Here is a 22,792-nt window from a genome sequence, read left to right as displayed (position 1 = left end):
TTTCTTTTTCTTTTTTTTTTTTTTTGAGACGGAGTCTCGCTCTGTCACCTGGGCTGGAGTGCTGTGGCCGGATCTCAGCTCACTGCAAGCTCCGCCTCCCGGGTTCACGCCATTCTCCTGCCTCAGCCTCCCAAGTAGCTGGGACTACAGGTGCCGCCACCTCGCTCGGCTAGTTTTTTGTAGTTTTTAGTAGAGACGGGGTTTCACCGTGTTAGCCAGGATGGTCTCGATCTCCTGACCTCGTGATCCGCCTGTCTCGGCCTCCCAAAGTGCTGGGATTACAGGCTTGAGCCACCGCGCCTGGCCGAGTGTGTAGTCTCTATACAGTATTTGGCTATTTACAATTAATTCCTCATACCCTAAGCACTGGCCAGGAATAATATAAACAAAATTTATAATTCAATGGAATTAGGAGAGAAATATTACTTCCATTATTTTATGTATTTATTTACTCATTTTTGAGGAGTCTCGCTCTACCACCCAGGCTGGAGTGCAGTTGCTTGATCTCAGCTCACTGCAACCTCCACCTCCCGGGTTCAAGCAATTCTCCTACCTCAGCCTCTCGAGTAACTGGGACTACAAGTGTTGCCACCACACCCGGCAAGTTTTTATATTTTTAGTAGAGATGGGGTTTCACCATGTTGGCCACGAACTCCTGACCTCAGGTTATCTGCCCACATCGACCTCCCAAAGTGCTGGGATTACAGGTGTAAGCCACTGTGCCCAGCCTACTTCCATTATTTTATACAGATTCATGGCAAATTCTTTTTATTATTTTCCCAGTTTGATTACTGCTACAGGGGAAACATAGAAGAAAAAGAGATAAACGGAGACAGAAAGTCTTCACATATATATATATATATAATCATATGTAATAAAATATACATAAAGAGGGAGGAGGCAAAGGGAAGGGAGAGAGAAGAATGGAATGGGATGGAACAAGAGAGGAGAAAGAAAAGGAGAGAGAAAAGACATGAGAGGCAACAGATGTTTTCGCTATTAAGACAGCAATGGCTGGGCCAAGTGATACCACAGATGTTCTTGGTTTCCCTAAACCACTCGGGCTGTCTTCAAAATTTGGAGGTTGTACTGAAAAGGATGTGACTGAAGTATATAGGTAGGAGCATGATGCAAGGACCAGTTGGAAATAGCTTTTTAAAAGAACACATTCTAAACCAGCAGAGTCGAAGTAATAACAATGCCATTACTGTGCAGATCAGAGTATGATTCGCTTTAGAGGGTAGATAACTAAGAGATTTCAACGCTTAAAAGAATAGAGGAAACAGAAATCAGAAATAGGAATAACTCTTTAAAGGGTCCCTGGAATGAATTTCTACAGATCTTATAAATTATGCTGGTTTCTGAGAAAGATGAAAAAGCAACATTTAAGAAGCTATGCTCTGGGTCCTCTCACAGAAATTTCACTGATAAGGTGCTGTTAGAATATTTCAGGTGAAAAGAGGTAAACAATGCATGGTTTTTGGACAGGTGTGGCTCTGGGCAGTAGCTCAGATGATTGTGCCACTAGAGTATTTATTTGAAATCATCAAGTATCTTATTTAAAAAAATCTTTATCTAGAAACTTAAAAATATACACATTCATTTCTAAAACCTAAATGCTACACAGGCCTATGGAATGTGAAAGTTCCTCTTCTGCTCTACCTAGCCCATGCCTTTCCCAGAAATAACCTCTTAAAAGCTTCATATGTTTGCTCCCACATCTGTTACTATATACTTATAAACTAGGTTTTTCTTTTATTTTTTCTTTTTTTTTTTTGAGATGGAGTCTCACTCTGTCGCCCAGGATGGAGTGCAATGGTGCGATCTCGGGTCACTCAACCTCTCCCTCCCAGGTTCAAGTGATTTTCCTGCCTCAGCCTCCTGAGTAGCTGGGATTACAGGTGCACACCACCATGCCTAATTTTGTATTTTTAGTAGAGACAGGGTTTCACCATGTTGGTCAGGCTGGTCTCAAACTCCTGACCTAGTGATCCGCCTGCCTCAGCCTACCAAAGTGCTGGGATTACAGGCATGAACCACCGTGCCTGGCTGCTTTTTCTTTAAATCTAACTAGAATGAAGCCATAAATACTGTTCTATGATTTGCTCTTTTTAATACCACAACCTTCTATATCAGTATATATATAACTATCTCATGCATTTAAAGATTGTATAGAAATTCATACTCTGGATTATCATAATTTCTTGACCACTATGCTATAAAAAACTTGTGGCTAACCCAACTAACATTTTGGGGATGGTAGAAGGGAGTAGTCCAGGATTAGAGACATGGGACCTCTTCTGCGGAATGCGTCATCCCCTGGGGAAGTGCTAACTCCAAACTCCTTCCTCACAGTGGTAAGGGTCCTAGGACTGTGCTCTGTGGTGTCAACATTGCCACAGCAGAGGGGAACTCCACTGGCTTCTCTAATATCCTACAGCCTTTCCACACAATCTGTATGAAGGTAGGATGGGAAACAAGATACAAACAGTAGATTAAACCCAAATTGGGGAAAACATACCTGAGGAAGGGAGGCTAATCACATACTAAAAATAATTGGCAATGATTTGAGAATGTCAAGTTCCAGAAAACAAAGCCCTAAAGGGGAGAGAACAGGGATCTTGCTGAAGCTCAGTAATTTCAGGGGGGAAAAAAAGCAAAAAGGATAGGAGATCCTAAAAAGTTACAACTTAATGCCAACACATAAAGATATTTAGAATAATTAACAAGAAACCATCTTGTGGGTGCCTGTGAGGAAAGAAGTTAAAAAGAGGTTTGTTGGATCTTAAATTCTTAATTTTATCATTTTTTTCCTAAGGTTTTTATATACTGAATACAGAATAATCTATGCAGATTTCCATTTAGTACAATTTTTTCTTTTTGAGACAGAGTCTCGCTCTGTTGCCCAGGCTGGAGTGCAGTGGCATGATCTCGGCTCACTGCAACCTCCACCTCCTGGGTTCATGCCATTCTCCTGCCTCAGCCTCCCGAGTAGCTGGGACTACAGGCACCTGCCACCAGGCCCGGCTAATTTTTTGTATTTTTAGGAGAGATGGGGTTTCACCGTGTTAGCCAGGATAGTCTCCATCTCCTGACCTCATGATCCGCCTGCCTCGGCCTCCCAAAGTGCTGGGATTACAGGAATGAACCACCATGCCCAGCCCATTTAGTACAATTTTAAGGTGATTGGAAGATATCCAATACATGCAGATATTTTTTAAAATCTGACTAAATCTGATAGGCTGGGCATGGTGGCTCACGCCTGTAATCCCAGCACTTTGGGAGGCTGAGTTGGGAAGGCTGCTTGAGTCCAGGAGATTGAGAGCAGATTGGGTAATGTAGCAAGACCCCATTTCTACAGAAAAAATTAAAAAATTAGCTGGGCGTGGTAGCGCACACCTGTGGTCTCAGATACTCAGGAGGTTGAGGTGGGAAGATCACTTGAGCCTGGGAGGTCGAGGCTGCAGTGAGCCCTGATGGTGTCACTGCATTCCAGCCTATTTGACAGAGCCAGACTCTTGTCTTTGAAAAAAAACAAAAAAACAAAAAACAAAAAATGACTAAATATGAAGGTAAGACAAAAAATTTTTTTTCCAAATTGAACTAAAGTGCGTTTTGAGTCAGTTTCTTCCAAAAGAGCAATTTACCTTAAATGACTCAGAAAATGTCAACTATAAAATTTGTCAGAGAAGAAAATGAGGATTTAAAAAAACTTTAAATACTTTAAAACCAAAGACTTTTTTTTTTTTTTTAAATAAAAAGGACCAGCTGTGAAAACCAAGTGTAAAGAAGAGGTTAACTAGGTGGATGAAGTTGTAAGGCATTTCATAAAGGCAAGCCTATGAAACATACAAGGACAAAACAAGAGCTACTACCTCTAAATACTTTTTGAGATGACTACACAGGGTACTCTTGAGGGCTACAGCCACAGACAGGGCACATAAATGAACAAGTATATGATCTTTCAGATTTATTTGGCACTAAAAACCTGTAGGTTTTCAATTGGAAATGGTTGTCATTCATAGTACTTTTTTTTTTTTTTTTTTACAGAGAAGTGATGGACTGTAGGCAAAAAGACTGGCTGAAAGCTAATCAATTACACTTTAGACAACTTTGTTTTATCCATTCAGAAAAAGCTTTATGTGGCCCACTTTCCAAGGACCACTGCTTTAAGACAATAAAACTCAGTTTACAGATTTTACACACAATACGAAAGGCCACCATAGCACAGTACACACTCTGTTGTCAGACTGGGTGAAAGTCCCAGCCCTGCAATATTTGCTGACATGCATCCTAATTAACCTGACTCTTGACACATGTTAAAAAACAGAGACAGTAATAGTTCTTATCTCAAAGTACCACTGTGGGGATTAAACAAAATAATGCATGTAATACACATGGCACAGTGTCTAAAACTTAAACTGGATCAAAAAATGCAAGATGTCATAAAATGAGCACATATGTAATCAGAAATAACTAAATAACCTGGGGGAGGGGGATTTTGGAGTAAAACTTGAATTAAAAGCACTAAGAAAACTTTTACAGAACTACCCCATACTGAACTAATTTCTACTTACCTATAACCTATACTTACCTATATTTTTGGACAGAGAATCTTGGGAGGGATTGTAGCTTAATCACCCCATAGGTGGCATTAGAATCACTTAGGGTACTTACTAAAATGCAAATCCCTGGTCCCACTACAAATACCCAGAATCAGAATTTCTAGGATGCCGGCTCAAGCTTGTGTTTTCTTAAAAGCTCCCCAAGTGACTCTGATGGCAGCCACATTTGGAAATCACTGTGTATAGAACCTACCACAGAACCTGGCACAGCAGGAAGGACCCACTGACTGAATTAGGGGGCAAACTGAAATACTAAAGGGAGATTCTTCTCGGGTCAAAAATGTTAATTTCCTTGTCCAGTAAAATGAACTGAGACTATCTTTGAATGCAGTCCTTTGGAGAGGTCAGCCTAAAAAGCCATTAGAAGAGTTATATCCAGAAGTGACATATACAGTACACATTAACACAAAGAAAAAAACGGCTCTATATATTTCCCGAGGTCCATCCTATGAAGCATCAAAATGAACCTAAATGGTATGCTGCTTAAGGGTAATATCATCCAAGGTTAAGAGACTGAATGGAATAGAAAATGAGTAAGATGAGATTATATAAAGACAACACATCTGTAATATATATATATTTTTTGAGATGAAGTCTCATTTTTTCGCCAGGATGGAGTCCAGTGGTGTGATCTCGGCTCACTGCAACCTCCATCTCCTAGGTTCAAGCGATTCGCCTGCCTCAGCCTCCCGAGTAGCCGGGACTATAGGCGCGTGCCACCATGCCCAGCTAATTTTTTTGTATTTTTAGTAAAGACAGGGTTTCAATATGTTGGCCAGGCTGGTCTTGAACTCCTGACCTTGTGATTCACCCACCTCAGTCTCCCAAAGTGCTGGGATTATAGGCGTGAACCACTGTGCCCGGCCAATACCTATATTCTTTACCTTAACTTCAAAGACAACATTAGCTGGTGAAGTCAACTTTGATACCAAAAAAAAGCTAGTCACAGAATTTAAATACACATCTGTGGCAATCATCAACTGATTTAATAATTTTTATCACTGGATGCCAGTGCTTAGAAGAAAGACTCTTCTCACCACCTAAATGGCAATACTTTTAATATCATTATACTCTTTTTTTATTTTTATTTTATTTTTTCAGATGGAGTTCCACTCTCATTGCCTAGACTGGAGTGCAATGGTGTGATCTGGGCTCACTGCAACCTCCATCTCCCTGGTTCAAGTGATTCTCCTGCCTCAGCAGCCCAAATAGCTGGAATTACAGGTGCCTGCTACCACGCCCAGCTAATTTTTGTATATTTAGTAGAGATGGGGTTTCACCATGTTTACTAGGCTGGTCTTGTACTCCTGATCTCAGGTGATCTGCCCACCTTGGCCTTCCAAAGTGCTGGGATTACAGGCGTGAGCCACCATGCCCAGCCTAATACATTCTTGTTAACAATTTTGCTGCAAAAGCACCATTATGATCAAATATTTCCTTTGCAAATCTATTTCTCTGAAGTGTGGTATTATTGATTTTGATTCTTGCCTTTTTAAAAAAGAAACAAGACTATTCCCTCCATTTCTATATTATTTATTAGATTTTTACATTTTACATGTTTTTTCTTTTTTCTTGGGGGCAAATGAAGCACCTAACACTTTATATTTTTTTAAAGCTGCTCTGAGACGAAAAATAATCAAACTTAGGGTCTTGGTAAGTTTGGTGTTAAAGCAGTAAGGTTCTGGTACTCACTGTCTATAAAACACAGACCTCTACCATCATGAACAACTCACCATGGAGACATCTGGCCAACTGGTCTAACCCTCTCTGACAAATGGTCCAGGAATCAATGATTCATCTCTTCAAATATTTGCTTGCATTCAGCCATAGTACAGATCAGTGAGAAAGAACACTTTCTTTTCTTTGAAAATAGGACTGCAGAATTACACTGCCAAGGAAGGAAAAGCTGATTAAAAGAGTGACCATAAAGAAGAAAAACCAGACTTTGGGCACTAAATTACTATTGTTAAAATCTTCACCTTGTCATTCCAAAATAGTGTTAGAGGATGCGACATTTTTTTCCAACTCTCCCCAGCAAAGGTTAAGTCAAATAGCATGAATAGCAAAATGTGTAACATCCTGAAAATTTTAATGATGTCCTCTCATTAGAAAATGTTTTTGGATTTTTCCCTAAGTGTGTTAAAGCGACAGCTTCTATCATCACATTTACTCCCTACTCCCAATATTTTATTATGAAATTTTCCAAACATACAGAAAATTGAATTAGAATTCACTATAAAACGTAAACTATATACCCACCACCTAGATTCTTCTACTAACATTTTACTAAACTTGCTTTATCACTATCTATCTCTATAACCATCAATCCATGCAGTTTTTCTTTTTTTTACATATTTCAAAGTAAACTACAGGCATCAGTATACTTTCCCTTAAATAATTCAGCATGCACATCACTAATTAGACTTCAATAAACTTTAAGTTTTTAGGAATCAAACTTACACACACTGAAGAGTGCAAATCTTTTTTTTTTTTTTTTTTTGAAACGGAGTCTCATTCTGTTGCCCTGGCTGGAGTGCAGCGGTGTGATCTGGTTTACCACAACCTGTCTCCCAGGTTCCAGCAATTCTCCTGCCTCAGCCTCCTGAGTAGCTGAGATTATAGGCACATGCCACCACACCCGGCTTTTTTGTATTTTCAGTAGAGATGGGGTTTCACCAGGTGGCCCAGGCTGGTCTCAAACTCCTGACCTCAAGTGATCTGCCTCTGCCTCCCAAAGTGCTGGAATTACAGGTGTGAGCCACCGCACTGGCAAAAATGTGCAAATCTTAAGCACAGTAATGTGCTAAGTTTTATCAAATGCATACACCTGTGACTCAAACCCTATCAAGATAGAGAACGTTATCTAGAAACATATTTGCTTTAAAAAAATACAAAAATTAGCTAGGCACAGTGGTGTGCACTTGTAATTCCAGCTACTTGGGAGGCTGAGGTGGGAACATTACTTGAACCCAGAAGGTGGAGGTTGCAGCAAGCTGAGATCATCCCACTGCCCTCAAGCCTGAGTGACAGAGCAAGACTCTGTCTCAAACAACAACAACAACAAAAGCCTGCAGAACACCTCAAAGACCACAATCTTCTTACTGAAGATTGTGTATACATGGGGAAAACTCTGAAGTCAACAATACTGATTTGGTAATGCAAGAAGATTACACTTGCCAGCTGAAACAGAAACTACCTAAAGATGTTTCAACAAGAGTATTTCTGTCTTTAGACTCTAAAGCCTCTGGTATTTTGTTGGGGAAGGTAAGAAGGGGGTAGATTGTGAAATATTTGGTTGGAATTTTACTTTTCCCCCAAAAAGAAAGGCTGCCTTGATAAGGTGTTTTTACATGTCTCCCAGATGTCCAAAGCTATCTATTTGGAGGTTTAAGTCACACAGGGTACCATTATCCCCTGAATTGTAACCGTCAAGAAGTTTGGGAAAAGCACTGGATGATTCTGACACTTCCCTTACGCACTGAAGATCTTTAAGAAAGCAGGTCGTTGAAAGTAGGTATTTTTGGGCCGGGCGCGGTGGCTCAAGCCTGTAATCCCAGCACTTTGGGAGGCCGAGACGGGCGAATCACGAGGTCAGGAGATAGAGACCATCCTGGCTAACACCGTGAAACCCCGTCTCTACCAAAAAAATACAAAAAAATACAAAAAAAAAAACCTAGCCGGGCGAGGTGGCAGGCGCCTGTAGTCCCGGCTACTCGGGAGGCTGAGGCAGGAGAATGGCGTAAACCCGGGAGGCGGAGCTTGCAGTGAGCTGAGATCTGGCCACGGCACTCCAGCCTGGGCGACAGAGCGAGACTCCGTCTCAAAAAAAAAAAAAAAGAAAGTAGATATTTTTTCTGGTTGAAAGAGTATCTGGGCAGGGCTTGGTGGCTCACACCTGTAATCCCAACACTCTGGGAGGCCAAGGCAGGCAAACAGCTTGAGCTCAGGAATTTGAGACCAGCCTGGGCAACATGGCGAAACCCTGTTTCTACAAAAAATACACAAATGAGCCAGCATGGCGGATTGGACCCTGTAGTCCAGCTACTGGGAAGGACGGTGGGAGTGGGGAGGTGGGAAGATCGCCTGAGCTGGGGAGGTTGAGGCTGCAGTAAACCATGATTGCACCACTGCACTTCAGCCTAGGAGACAGAGTGAGACCCTAAAAAAAAAAAAAAAAAAAAAAAAAGTATCTGGAAAAACCTTCATCTAAAATGTTGAGAGCTTTTTTAACCTAGTAGCAGTGCATCTGTGGTCAGAAAGAATTACAGAATTTAGTTCTGACCTAAAACGGTACAAAGGAGAAAAAGACAAATCTCTTCAGCATTCAAAGAATTTATTAAAAAATAAAATTTAGGCCTAAGATAGAGTAAGGAATTTCCGGAAGCAAATAATAGTAAAAAAGAGGAAGTAAATAATCCCTGCCCAAAGTCTTAAGGATTGAAAAATTTGCCTTAGACTTCCAAAAAATACTGAGGAAGAACTGACGTTGAGTGCTTATGACAGCTGCAGTACAGGGGAGAAAAACAAATGTAATATTCCATAGTCCTTGTGGTTTTCCCTCCAGAAAGCCAAATAATAGGAGATCATATGTTATTCAAATATACACAAATCTGAAGGAAAAGGATTTTTCTATTATAGAAAACTCTTTGCTGTTAAGAAAAGCAAATAAAATATATAAGCAGTATGAATATCAACATTTTCCTTAATGATGTCTACTTTAAATGTCTAAAACACTCATACTGCAAACTCATTTCGATACTTATTAGACCCTAATATGTATTCAATAAATATCTTAGGTGTATTCTAAAATCTGTGAAAACATAAACTCTCTCCAAAATATTTACCATTTGGAAAAACTAAGACAACACCATTCAATAAATATATATCCAATGCTTATACGGCGGGCAGTGAGGAAAGATGGAAAAAGGTCCCTCATGCTTCTGACAAAGGGAGCTGGGGTTAGGGACAAACTTAGCTCCCTACCCAAAGCCTACAGATAAAGCATCTACTAGAAGGAGGCCTCCCGTTCCATCAGTTTTCCAGTGGAAAAGGGAACTTTGGTAACACTGAAGTATCTCTGTGTGAGCAAGTTTTTAGGTGACTATACAAATCAGCAATAGCAAAAGGGGAATAGAGAATCTATCTTTGCATTGTAACACATTTATATCTTACATTATAAGCCAAAATATTGGTATAAATATCCTCGCCCACAGAGTGAAAAGTTAACCAAAAACCTATAAATTATATTGATAAAGATGAAGCTAAATAAAAATTCTAATAAAAAAAGAGGAATCATGATGAAAACCAAGATAATTTTGAGACAATACAGATGATGCACCCCAAACTAAGCACCATTCCTGAATACTGCAGGAATACCCATTCTGCATATGACACGTGAGAAGCTTGCACTGGTACCAGGTTTCCCAGGACAGACATCCTGGGTGAAAAAAGTATTAAGAGATCACAGTAAACTCCAATATTGTTCTAGTTTTAGGTTATGAATACCATGTTTTAGTAATCCTTAGTAATTTACTTGATAGGTTATTAATAAGTAGCCCTTAGGCATACCTAAGTATGAACAACTATGAAGCAATAAGAACCTAAAAAAAAAAAAAAAAAAAGGAGCTATATTTCCCATGTGGAGGGACTGGGCAGGAACCACATCTTGAGAATCACTGCATTAAGGGAACACAGGAGCGAAAATAATTCTTCAGGAGGTAAAGGGGTAAGAAAAAACTAACACCGAACATTAAACTATGAGGTAATATACTTGCTGAGTAAGATATTTCAAACCTTCTATTTGAGGTATATAGGACCCATGAAATTACACCTGGAAACTATAATTTCAAGCTATGCGCAGAGTTCATTCCTTAACAAATTTAAGGAGTATACAAATTCCTTACTATTTCAAATGTATTCTCAGTTTTCAAAAGCTTAGGAACAAAGTGGAATGTTCTCTAAGAGGCCACCACTATTTATAAGATAACTTTTCCTGATTTAACCTTGTATATACCACACATTTATCTAAAGTTATTGCTTTTACATACTTAACCAGCAACCACTCCCTTTTGGAATGGACACATTTGTATGTTTTTTCTACTCACAAAGGTTGGCAAGAAAAGGATTTCAAAAGCTGACTTACTGAATCATAAACCAAAGGGAAATATTCATTCCTTCGCACTTCTAAAAGTTGTAAAAGTCCCCTCCAAAAGGTTGTGGCCCAAATTATGGCATTTACTACTTCGTGATTACTCTGTTTTTCAATTTTCTAATTTGAATACCAGGGGAAAAAACTACCCAAATTCAATGATAACTGCCTTGAAAATGCCAAAAGCTTGAAGGGAAGCTATATCCATAGTTTATTATCCCCAAATAATTCTTTTGAAATTGATTGCTTGTTCCCGTGTTTCCCATTTGTGATGACTATTGACTTTCCACTTATTTTGCAATCCTGAGACTATCACACCCTACTTTACAAGTATCCTACTCAAAAATACAGAACATTTCCTATTTATTTATTTGAGACAGGGTGTTGCTCTGTCACTCAGGCTGGAGCGCTGTGGCTCAGTGCAGCTGCAACCTCACAGGCTCAAGAGATCCTGCCACCTCAGGATGCCAAGTAGCTGGGACTATCTGTATGTGCTAACATGCTGGGCTAACTTTTGTATTTTTTTGTAGAGATGGGGTTTTGCCATGTTGCCCAGGCTGGTCTTGAACTCCTGGGCTCAAGTGATCCTCCCACCTTGGCCTCCCAAAGTGTTGGGATTATAGGTGTGAGCCACCATGCCCAGCCATAACTTCCAATTTTAAGTAGTGTAATAGTGATTACTATCCTCAAGAATTCCTAACATTTTCTCTAAAGTATAAAGAGTGTGGAAAGCTGTATCTAAAAAGATGCAAAGGGATTTCCCACTTCATTATAACAAATTACTTCATTGTTAAGGAAAGTATATACAATTCTCAATAGACTAAATTAAGCTCATGAGGCTAGGCATGGTGGCTCACACCTGTACTGTAATCCTAGCACCTTGGGAGACCAAGGTGGGTGGATGGCTTGAGCCCAGGAGTTTGAGACCAGCCTGGGCAACATGGCGTAACCCTGTCTAAAAAAAAGTGCAAAAATTAGCCAGGTGTGGTGGCTCACACCTGTAGTCCCAGCTACTTGGGAGGCTGGGGTGGCAGGATCACCTGAGCCTGGGAGGTAGAGGCTGCTGTAAGCCACGGTTGTACCACTGCACTCCAGCCTGAGAGACAGCATGAGACCCTGTCTCAACAAAAAAAAGAAAAAGAAAAAACAGAAAAAAAGAAATACAGAACAACTGTTTGTTAAACTCTTGCCAAAACATACCTCTTTTTTTTTTTTTTTTTTTTTTGCCTCCAGGCCCCATAGAGCTACATAACTCAGATTTGCTGTTTTTACTTGATTCACTACAGATTAACACACTATTATACAAAATGCTGTTTTTATTTCCCTTTGATACTTGCTAAATGAAAAGTTATTTTGCTGAAAAAAGCAGAAGCCCACATAGAGTATGCTAGAATACCTCCGATAATCAATAACTTAAAAATAATCATTGAGGGCTGGGCACGGTGGCTCATGCCTCTAATCCCAGCACTTTGGGAGGCCAAGGTGGGCAGCTCACTTTGAGCTCAGGAGTTCAAGACAAGCCTGACCAACACCGTGAAACTCCCTCTCTACTAAAAAAACAAAAATTAGCCGGGTACAGTGGTGCTTGCCCATAATTCCAGTTACTTGGGAGGCTGAGGCAGGAGAATCGCTTGAACCCTGGAGGCGGAGGTTGCGGTGAGCCGAGATCATGCCATTGCACTCCAGCCTGGGCAACAAGAGTGAAACTCAGTCTCAAAAAACAAAAAACAAAAAAAACAAAAAAAAAACAACTAAATCCCACATAAATTGCCCAATATTTGAAAAACCATCTTTAACAAGTACCATGAACCAAACACTAGTAAAATGTCACACAGGGACACAAGTCTCTTATAATCTCATAGAGGGATCTACAAAGCAAGGTATCATCCCAGGAAATGCAAACTCCACATAAGGGGAAAAATAAAGAGAACTACTGTGCAAGAGAAATTTAAAAGCAACTTCCAAAATGCCTCATAATCTATAGTCTGGGGCTACCACAACAACGCATAGTATTCGTGGAGGAAAAAAGGCAGTCTTTACAAATCACAACTGAGGGAGAAAGCATGATATTCACTAGCTGTAGACATCCAAAAGCCATGCCTCTCTCTCTGTCTATATATACATATATGCAAAAGGGGGAAGAGGTTTATAATGTTGAGATCAAATTACTTAGAGGAAAATTTCAGCTGTCAGGGGAAAAAAATCCTGAAGGAAAAGATATTACAGTGGTAACTCCTGCCAGCACCATAAGAAGTTCAAAGTAAGTAAAAATTCTGAGAGCAAAAGCTGGAAATCCCACCATCCCCATCTAAGCAGGGTTTGAAACCATGGGTTTAGATCATAATATGACCTAAGAAACTGTGAACCTTGAAGCTTTCAGTACAATGTGGCTCCCAGCACTCCGCAGGTGGCAGACAACTACTGTATTAATCTCACCCCTTACCTCTACATACTGCTTTACAATTTATAAAGTGCCTTCACTTTTATTCCTCAACAGCAACCCGTTTGGTGGTAGAATCACAGTAACTTACGTTCACGCAGCTTGTCGTTTGTACTTTCACACACTGCGCTGGTTATTTTACAGAAGAGACTTAAGGAGGTTAAGTCACTCCACTAAGCACAAACAGATGGTAGGTGAAGGGCCTGGAAAACTGCGGGATTCTACTCAGTCCATAACAGACACTTCTAACCCTTCAAAGTTCAAAGTGCAACACTCCAAGGGGAGCAACCTCACTGAGAGAACTATACAAGACAGGACCTCAAAGTCTCAGCTGACCGTCTCGGTCTTGGTCGGTTTCCCTCCCCAAAGACGGGGAAAGTGAGGCAGCAGGTAGAGACAAATGCCTAATTTGGACTCACGCAGGGGGTGTTGGTGGAATGGACTCTCCCCACCCTACTCGGGCACTAAGCCCGGAAGCAGTTGGATCCTGTGTCTGGGACACCTGGTCGATGAATTCCCGTTTCCCTTTCACTATTCCCCACTCTGGCTTTCTTATGGATGGAGGTGTCTTCTTCCCATCACAGCCCAGAAACCCCCTCTCCCCACGGTCCTTACCCAATTTTCAGCTCCGGCCTCCGTAGTACGAGAATCCGCTAGTTCTGGCTCCTACCTCCCAGCCCCATTCTCTGTCTTTCTATCCCAAGGCGTTTCTAAATCTCCCAGGGGAGGTCCGCCTCTCACCCGTGCCACCTAGACCGCAAACTCCACAAAAGGAACCCTCCCAAAGCGTCCCCTCATCTACCCTTTCTATCCCGGGCACCCCTGAGTAGGTCAGGACCCCCTCAGTACCAGAAGCCACCCCAGGAGATAGATAGCTGCCTCTCACCTGGGCCCTGTTAGCCGCAGCCTCCTCAGAAGGGCGACCCCCAAGAACCTCTTCTGGTGAGGACCCCCGAAAGAGGGAATACCCTCTTCTAGGAACCTCTTTGGATTCCTCAAGCGCGGGCCTCGGTGGAAAACCTCTCGGCTGTTTCCCGGCTTCTGAGCAACGCCACCTCTCTCCCGGGCCCTTTCCCAGAGCCTGCCCCGGCTCCACTCCGCCCGCCCCAGGCTCGAGCGACTGTTTCCCTCCCTCACAGTCGCCTCCAACCCTCACACTACCTCCCGCTCCGCGTGCCCAGGGGGCTTCTCAGAGCAGCGCGGTCGGGCTGCAGCACTGACTTTCTCTAGCTCCCGGGCCCACCAGAGGGAGGGGGCGGCGGCGCGACTCCTTTGTGACAGGTCCGAGAGCACCGTAAAGATGGACGCGAAGCCACGGCGCTGCCATTACGCGCACGGCCCACCCCCGCTTCGTACCGCCCCGGCCCTCCCTCAGTCCCCTAGGAAACGCCCCTTCCTCGGTGGCAATCACTCTCCTTGACAGCCAATCACCTTTCAAAAATCCTGTCACGTGACCAGACGAACCGGCCCGCCCCCCAAGCGTAAACTGGCCAATCCTCATCCTGAGACGTGAACGGCCCAATCAAGTCTCTCCGGCCAGTTTTCAGGGTACCGGATTTCCATCGAGCTCCCGGGGAGGAAGAGCTCCGCGGATTGGGTTACGTCGCCGGAAGTGGGGCGGGACTCTATTGTGGCGGTGAGGAACAGGAAGCCCTGAAGGGTCAAAAGGAATACAAAAGCAAAGGCTATTTTCTTTTTTTTTTCCTTCTTTCATTCGTTCCTTCCTGTTTCTTTCTTTCTTCCTCTCATTTTTTTTTTTCTTTTTTAAGAGCGAGCGGCTCTGCGGTGGCGGTTTGGGGTAGGCGCCGCCGAGGTGAGGGCGTCTCGCCTCCCGCGCGCCGGTAGGTGAGTGCGGCCTCGGTCCTGGCCTGGCGGCGACACCTGGGTTCCAGCTTCTTTGCCGAAGAGAAGGGGAGCTGTAGCTGCTGTAAGGGATAGGGCCAGGCCTGTTCTCAGTCCGCACACCCGCCCCTTGCCCCGAGTAGCCGAAGCCTGGGGCTTGCAGGCCCAGCCTGAGGGTAGCTGAGGGTGCCCGCGGGAAGGCATCTGGGTGGCGGGGGAGGACCCTTTCAGGCGGGCCCAACACTGCCGGGCGTTTAGTGGGTTTTCCCCACTTTTCTGCTAGATAGGGCCACCCAGGCTTCAAGTGAGTAGCAGGCTGCGTTCCAGAGGTCTTGGAACGGGTCCAGGTTACTCCGATGTGCGGCGTCTGGTTGGAAATGGTTGCATCCCAGAATGGAAGTGCAGGATGGGAAGCACATTTATTGTGTGCCATGTACCAGTTGCTGTGCCAAGCGCATTTTCTATTACGGAAAAGAAGCCAGCTGGCCCGTTTTGCAGAAAACTTAAGGAACAAAGACGGAGAGTTGAAGCGTCATGCTTGAGAGTTGGTGGTCCTTGTGACTGTCAGTCCACACAGAGGAAAAGGGAAGACCTGTTTGTTCCTAGTCGTGCTTCTTAAACTTTAGTGGAAAACAACATCTCCTGGGGCCCTTTTAAAATGCAGACTCTCAGATCCCCGCACCCTCGGATAGTCCGACTGGACCAAGAAGCCACATGTGAGCCTGGTGGTCGGAATTCCTGATGACCTCTTGCCTACCACTTGTGAGATAAGATTTGTCGATTCTTCAGTTATTTGGTGTATTTATGTGTCCACAGGGACACCATAAAATAGAAGGCACCCTTCTGAAATCTTTGAAGGGAATCAGTGGGTAGACTCCTTTTTGATAGAAAATATTGAGCCGACAGCAGCTTTTACAGTCTTTTAGTTAGATAACCTGCGAACAATTTGTCTGAAAGTATAGGCTGCCCGATTATCTTTCTCAACTGAAGTCTTCATGTCCTTACCCTGTGGGGAAGTGCTTCGTGATATAAGAAAGGAATAATTTTGTCAAAAGCATTTAGTTGATTATCAGTCTTCACTGTCATCTTCCAAGAATCGTAATGCTTGGTTAGAGTCAAGCTGCTGTTTTAGCTATTGAAAACCACATATGTGGTAAATCAAGTAACAAGTGCAATGTAAGTACAGGGTCATAGTGTAATTATGCCTTTACGGCAGCTAAATTAAGCATTTTAACGTGTTCACTATTAGTAACCTTTTGAACATACTTTGTCTTCATTCTTAAATATTATGTTTCATTCTTCACTATAGAATGTTGATTGTTTTGTCTAAAATGAAGTATCAACAAGTTTAAAAAAAGATTTGTCTTTGGTTTTCTGTATTTCCACCATGCTGTATGGAACTCTGGGTTTTTGTTCAGTTTGTTTGGTATTTATTAGACTTCTTGAATCTGTGGATTAGTGTCTTCCATTAGTTCTGTAAAAATTCTCAGCCATTTTATATGCATATACTGCTTCTTCCCATTGTCTCTCTTTTTTGTTGATTTAACTAACCTTTTCATTCTTTTCTCTATATCTTTTACTCTGTTCTTTCATAGTACATTCTGGAAAATTTCTTTATTCTCAAGTTATTTCCATTGTTACTAAACTCGGCCACTGAAATCTTAAATCATATATTGCATTTTTTAGTTTCTGAAGTTCTGTTTGGTTTTTGACACTGTTTTACAGTTTCTTATTTCTTACTATTAATTTTGAGGCTTAATTTTATTTCTTTAAACATGGAAAGTATAGTTGTTTTTGTAATCTCTATGTTTAATTCCACTGTCTGAATTCCCTTTGGGAGAGTCTGTTTCTGTTGACCATTATTCCTGCTGTTTTACTTCCCAGTTAATCTTTACTTTGAAGCTGTAGTTCTTTTGGATACCAAATTAAGATGGAGAGGGAGGTAGTTGTCAGACTCCACTCCCTGGATGGGCTCCTGGCTTGAACTTGTTTCTGTTATCTCATAAAGGCACTGAAACTTTAGCTTTTAGGTCAGAGAAATCCTCAGGATGAAATCCATTTTGAATATTGGGCTTAATTTCTGGTTTTCACCTTCTAGATTGTGTCCAAATTCTTTACTATCTTGTTAGCTTTTCTATTTAAGAATTAATATTTTTGGCCAGGCACGGTGGCTCACACTTGTAATTCCAACACTCTGGGAGGCCGAGGTGGGCAGATCACTTGAGGTCAGGAGTTTGAGACCAGCCTGGCCAACATGGTGAAACCCTGTCTCTACTAAAAAATACAAAAATTAGCCAGGCATCGTGGCGGGCGCCTGCAATCCCAGTTACTCAGGAGGCTGAGGCAGGAGAATCGCTTGAACCTGGGAGGTGGAGGTTGCAATGAGCCGAAATTGTGCCACTGTACTCCAGCCTGTGTGACAGAACGAGACCCTGTCTCAAAAAAAAATTTTTTTTTAACAAATTTCCGGCATATTTAGTGCAGAGGTGGATAACTGATCTCAAATACCTAGCCCACTATTTCAAGAAATGAAAATCCCCCTGTATTCTGATTTTTGGAATGTGAAATTTGTGTGATTTCTAGCATCCTTAGGTTAAAGATGGTTATTCTTCATATACCTAAAATTTCCACCACTTTCACTGTGTGTCGTCACAGCCACTGTGAAAATTAAGCTTCCCCAATGCTTATCCTAGTCTTCCTTTCTTTACTCTTTAGTGCCTCTTAATGGCCTGTAACCTAGTTTTACTTTTCCTTAAATTGCTGTGTGCCAACCTTACTTCTTTTACTGAATGAGTGTAAGTTCCTCAGTTGCCTGTTTAGTACATAGCATTGTATCTTGCATGTAATAGATTCTCTGTAAATATTTGCTTCAAAAAAATTTTTTTCTTTTGAGATGGAGTCTCGCTCGCATCACGCAGGCTGGAGTGCAGTGGTGCAATCTCGGCTCACTGCAACCTCTGCCTCCTGGGTTCAAGCAGTTCTCCTGCCTCAGCCTCCCGGGTAGCTGGGATTACAGGCATGTGCTACCACGCCCAGCAATTTTTGTGTTTTTAGTACAGACGGGGTTTCGCCATGTTGGTCAGGTTGGTCTCGAACTCCTGACCTCGGGTGATCCACCTGCCTCAGCCTCTCAAAATGCTAGGGTTACAGGCATGAGCCACTGTGCCAAAAAAAAAAAAAAAAAATTATTTGGCCTTGTCTGGTTATTGTAATGCAAAGTCCCCTCCCCCCCCGTTTTTTTTTTTTTTTTTTTTTTTAAAGGGAAATGGGTATCTCATTATGTTGCCCAGGCTGGCTTTGAACTCCTAGGCTCAAGCAGTCCTCCAGTCTCAGCCTCCTGAGTAACTGGGACTGCGATTATTTGTTTTATTTTGTTTTTAATTTGGTCTTGAAGTGGAGTTACATAGGGTGGGGGGGGGAGGATGGAGTATGACTTGAGGTGTGGGTTAGGTTCTGAAGCGAGCCTAGATGACAAAATAGCTTACAAGCAAAGCTACCCTTGAAATTTCAGGGAAGCAGCATGTTAATTGTAGTACTAGTGTTGCAGAATTCTGACATGGCCAGTATGATATTATAAAATACATATTTGGCCTTTGTCCCTGTCTCCTGTGGCATACAACTCCTATAATCCTTGAAATCTCCAAAATGATTGGTGTCTTTTTATATGCTAAGGAGCTGACTGGTAGCTGGCAGCCCCTAAGTAGCTTTCAAGCTGGTCAGTTGAAAGAACCAGGGAAGATTAGAGAGTTGGGACTTTCAGCCCCTCCCCAGAGTCCAACCTCTGGGGAGAGGAGAGGGCAGAGGAGCTGGTGATTGTGTTGATCACCAGTGGTCACTGTTTAATTAATCATGTCTAAGTAATGAAGCGTCCATAAAACTCCAAAAGACTGGGTTTGGGGAGCTTCTGAATAGGTGGACATGGGAGGTTCCTGGATGATGCTGCCCCAGAGAGTGCATGGAAGCTCTGTGCCCTTCCCACATGCCTTGCCCTATGCATCGCTTCATCTGTGTCCTTTGTAATATCCTTTTATAATAAACCGGTATATGTAAGTGTTCCTCTAAGTTCCTCTGAGTTCTGTGAACTGGTCTAGCAAAATTCATAGAACCTAAGGAGGGGGTCATGGGAACCCCGATTAATAGCCAGTTGGTCTGAACCACGGGTAAAACAACCTGGTTCTTGTGGTTGGTATCTAAAATGGAGGCTAGTCTTGTGGGACTCAGCCCTCAACCTGTGGGATCTGATGCAGTCTCTGTCCAGGTAGGTAGTGTCAGAATTGAACTGAATTAGAGGACACCCAGCCGGTTGGTGTCTGCTGCAGAATTGGTGGATTGCTTGGTGTGTGGGGACACATCCCTCACAGAATTATACTGTGTTGATTGTTGAGTGAGAGAATAGGAAAAACACTTTGGTTTGGGGTTTTTTTCTCTAGATCCTCAGGCAAGTTTTATTTTGGCTTTGGAAAAAACTGCTGTTTTTCTTCCTGTGAGCCCCAGATGAAGTTGTTGGTTTGTATTTAGGAGTCACAATATGTAAAAAATGCAATGAATACAATCATGCATAGTGAGGGAAGTGTTCATATATGGAGAGGCATGTGTGAATGAGGATCAGCTAAGGGAACCAATATTTAAATTAGTTGTCTTCTAGTGCATATAGATGAATTCAAGATAAACGCACATTTGAGACTCTGCTCTTGCGCTATGGAAAGATAAATCAATACCTTTTTTAACTTTTTTTTTTTCCCCCCAGGCAAGGTCTTATGCTGTTGCCCAGTCTGGAATGCAGTGGCCCTCATAGCTCACTGTAGCCTAGAACTCCTTGGCTGAAGCCATCTTCCCACTTCAGCCTCCTAAGTAGTGCACCATCACACCTGGCTAATTTTTAAATTTTTTTTGTAGAGACAGAGTCTCACTGTGTTGCCCAGGCTGGTCCTAAACTCCTGGCCTCAAGTGATGCTCCCACCTTGACCTCCCACAGCTTTGGGACTACAGGCATGAGCCACTGTGTCCAATCTGTTTGTTTGTTTGTTTATTTTTAATAGAGATGGGGTCTCGCCATGTTGCCCAGGCAGGTCTTGAACTCCTGGACTCAAACAGTCCTGCCTTCGCCTCCCAAAGTTCTCAGATTGCAGGTGTGAGCTACTGCACCAGACCTTAATTTCTTTTTGTTTTTTTTCTTTTTCTGAGACGGAGTCTCACTCTATTGCCCAGGCTGTAGTGCAGTGGTGTGAAATCTCAGCTCACTGCAACCTTCGCTTCCTGGGTTCAAGTGATTCTCCTGCCTCAGCCTCCCAGGTAGCTGGGATTACAGGTGCATGTCACCACACCTGGCTAATTTTGTATTTTTAGTAGAGATGGGGTTTCACCATGTTGGCCAGGCTGCTCTTGAACTCCTGACCTCAAGCGATCAACCTGCCTTGGCCTCCCAAAGTGCTAGGATTACAGGTGTGAACCACCACGCCTGGCCAAATTTCTTATTATATGTGTTTGATAGATGCCTGAAAGGTTATTGCAAAGCCGAATTTTTTATTGTATGTGTTTCATAGATGCCTGAAAGGTTATTGTAAATTGCCCCTTATAATAAACATTTAAAATATGGATTAAATTGCTTTTTCTGTGGTTTAGTTTTTAGATTCTTTTAGTCTCCTTTGCTACTGGAGTAGGTTAAATAAGCTTCATGTTAGAAGATTGACTTTACTTTGCCTAGTAATAAATACTAACAGCGGGCTCTCTGTTAGCAGTTATCATCCTCTAAATATATTTTATGGTATAGGAAAAGTCAGCTAAATTTTTAAAAACCTAAATTATTGTATCTTGGTAGAAGTGCCTTCTGTCCAGAAAGCAGTCTTTGTTTGGAATATGATTGAGTTAGCCAGATGGCAAATTCCTCTTAGTTGCTGTCCTGCATTTTGAAGTACAATGTGACTTGAACATCAGAGTAAAAAATATTGGAAAGCAATAATCTATATTTACTGACAGAAGGAAATGAATTGACCTATTGCTTTTGCTACTCAGAGTGAAGCCTTAAAACAACAGAACACAGAAACCTGATTCCAGTGTGTTTTTACATGTACAATCTGTCTAATTTTAGAATTAGAAGGATATGGTGGCCAGTGATGTAAACACTTAAGTAGTTTGCCATCACAGAATTCAATTCCATAGGAAACCAGATCTCATTACCCGTGTCATGGCACTAGCTTAATGGCGTCATTTTTCAGGTTAGGAATAGCAATTATTTGGGGAGCAGCAATGTAAGTTTTGTATTTTAAAATGTGTAGTGTGCTATGTAAGAACTGAGCCCATTTTGTCCCACCACCCTGCAAATTAAATACCATGGTCTCCAATGTAAACCCAGTAGTTCAGTGTTTAACCATTACTTTGGCTTGAAATATAAGAACTTTGTTTTCTTGACTGTCAGGCAGATTTGAAAACCACGTTCTTTATTTGTGCCAGTTTGAACTCTTAAGTTTGGTGGACAAAGTGAATTTTGAAATGATTTTAGTTTTCTATGAATTCCCTATTTGAAGAACTTGAATAAATCCTTTAAAAAATAATGTAATGTTTAGTTTGATAATTGAACTTGAGTCACTTTGAAAAACATGTGAGTAAAGGGAAGCTGACAGCATTTGTTTACTCTTTCTAAAGTGGAACAAAATAAGCATTCCTAATGTAAGTCCTCTGCATTCCTACTGGGGTCTTCACAGTTAGAGCCTATATCCCCCATATCCCTGGGCTGTTTGTCTTTTGTTTTGTTTTTAATTACTCTAGCAAACAAAAGGGGAAAGGAAGAGACTTGTGAAAATTTACCTAGACAATAGGAATTAGAAGTCACTACAATCTAGTTTTCTAGCTTCTCTGTCTACTTCCAGCAGGTCAGTAAGTTACAGGTACTTATCACCTCTTTCTTGCAGAATAAACAGCCATTGGACTCTTCAAAGAAATACTCTGTCTGCATCAAGTACTGCTTTTGCAGGTTAAGTGACCATTTTTAATGAGTTGAAATTAAAGGAAAGTAGCGGTTATTTTTGAAAGATGATGTCGATTATATGATATAGTAAAGTGATTTAAGTTTTGGTCCTTTGTTTCTTACTGCATCAGTTGTATGGTGTTTGAATAGGATTCCTATGAGACTGACACTTCAGCAAATACTTGCTTGGTGGCTACCAATCTCTATAGCTTACACTGGACAGCACCTAGGAATATTCATGTGAGTTCATTCCTCCCTGCTCAGATTCTTCAGCTCCTCATGGTTGGTTTATTTAGTAAGTATTTGAATACCTAATATATGCCAGACACTGTGCTAATAATAATAAGCACTGTGGAGACGAAGAGCTGTTGGAACAGTCATAGATAATAAAACACAATGAATAAGGGCCGTAGTAGAGTTATGAATGATCGTAGCAGGAACACAAAGGAAAGAAATACGTGTTAACTACTCTAGGAGGTCTTTTCATAAAGGAGATGGTCTTCAGTGAGATTCTGGGTGGGTGGAGCAGCAGTTTGCATGGGGTAAAAAGAAAGCAAGGGTATTCCTGGCAGAGGGAACAGCCTGAGCAAAGCCATTGCAGAGAATGAGGACCTACAGAAGAAAATGCTAATTTGAAAAAAGATGTATAAAGCAGTCTATGTTTTAGTCTAGTCCTTTTAAACTTACAGAAATTTATTACTATTGTGGCCATCTAACTTGGCTTACTTTCTTTATTTGGGGATCAAGGGAATGCCAGAATTATGATATTAGTT

The 22,792-nt window shown here is 41.8% G+C and overlaps 2 protein-coding genes across 21 annotated transcripts in view; one reads left to right on the top strand and one right to left on the bottom strand.

Annotated features, from left to right (window-relative positions):
• RSPRY1 (ring finger and SPRY domain containing 1) overlaps window positions 1-14,588 on the bottom strand; it is a 47,711-nt gene extending 33,123 nt beyond the window's left edge. For 3 of the 8 annotated variants that reach the window (XM_023210008.1, XM_023210014.1, XM_023210015.1), the window contains exons 1-2: window positions 14,100-14,588; window positions 6,359-6,513 (exon numbers count right to left, since the gene is read on the bottom strand). The gene's annotated coding sequence lies outside the window, so the exon portion shown is untranslated. Of the gene's footprint in view, window positions 1-6,358; window positions 6,514-13,828 lie in introns of all 8 variants that reach the window. The other 5 variants (XM_023210011.2, XM_023210012.2, XM_023210009.2 and 2 more) reach the window with 5 other exon arrangements.
• Window positions 14,589-14,763: 175 nt separating this feature from the next.
• Window positions 14,764-22,792, top strand: part of PSME3IP1 (proteasome activator subunit 3 interacting protein 1) — a 34,075-nt gene continuing 26,046 nt past the window's right edge. Inside the window, exons 1-2 of one of the 13 annotated variants that reach the window (XM_026456881.1) lie at window positions 14,828-15,058; window positions 21,964-22,025. Coding sequence is in view for 2 of the 13 variants with exons in the window: in XM_023210006.1 (XP_023065774.1) it covers window positions 19,251-19,313 (63 nt within the window). In the remaining 11 variants the exon portion in view is untranslated. Of the gene's footprint in view, window positions 15,232-15,331; window positions 15,772-15,793; window positions 15,818-15,866; window positions 16,232-19,235; window positions 19,314-21,963; window positions 22,315-22,792 lie in introns of those variants that run through there. The other 12 variants (XM_023210002.2, XM_023210003.1, XM_023210001.1 and 9 more) reach the window with 12 other exon arrangements.

The sequence above is a fragment of the Piliocolobus tephrosceles genome, chromosome 17 (genome assembly GCF_002776525.5).
Source record: "Piliocolobus tephrosceles isolate RC106 chromosome 17, ASM277652v3, whole genome shotgun sequence".
Lineage (NCBI taxonomy): Eukaryota > Metazoa > Chordata > Mammalia > Primates > Cercopithecidae > Piliocolobus > Piliocolobus tephrosceles.
This window is presented reverse-complemented; position numbering and strand designations above follow the sequence as displayed.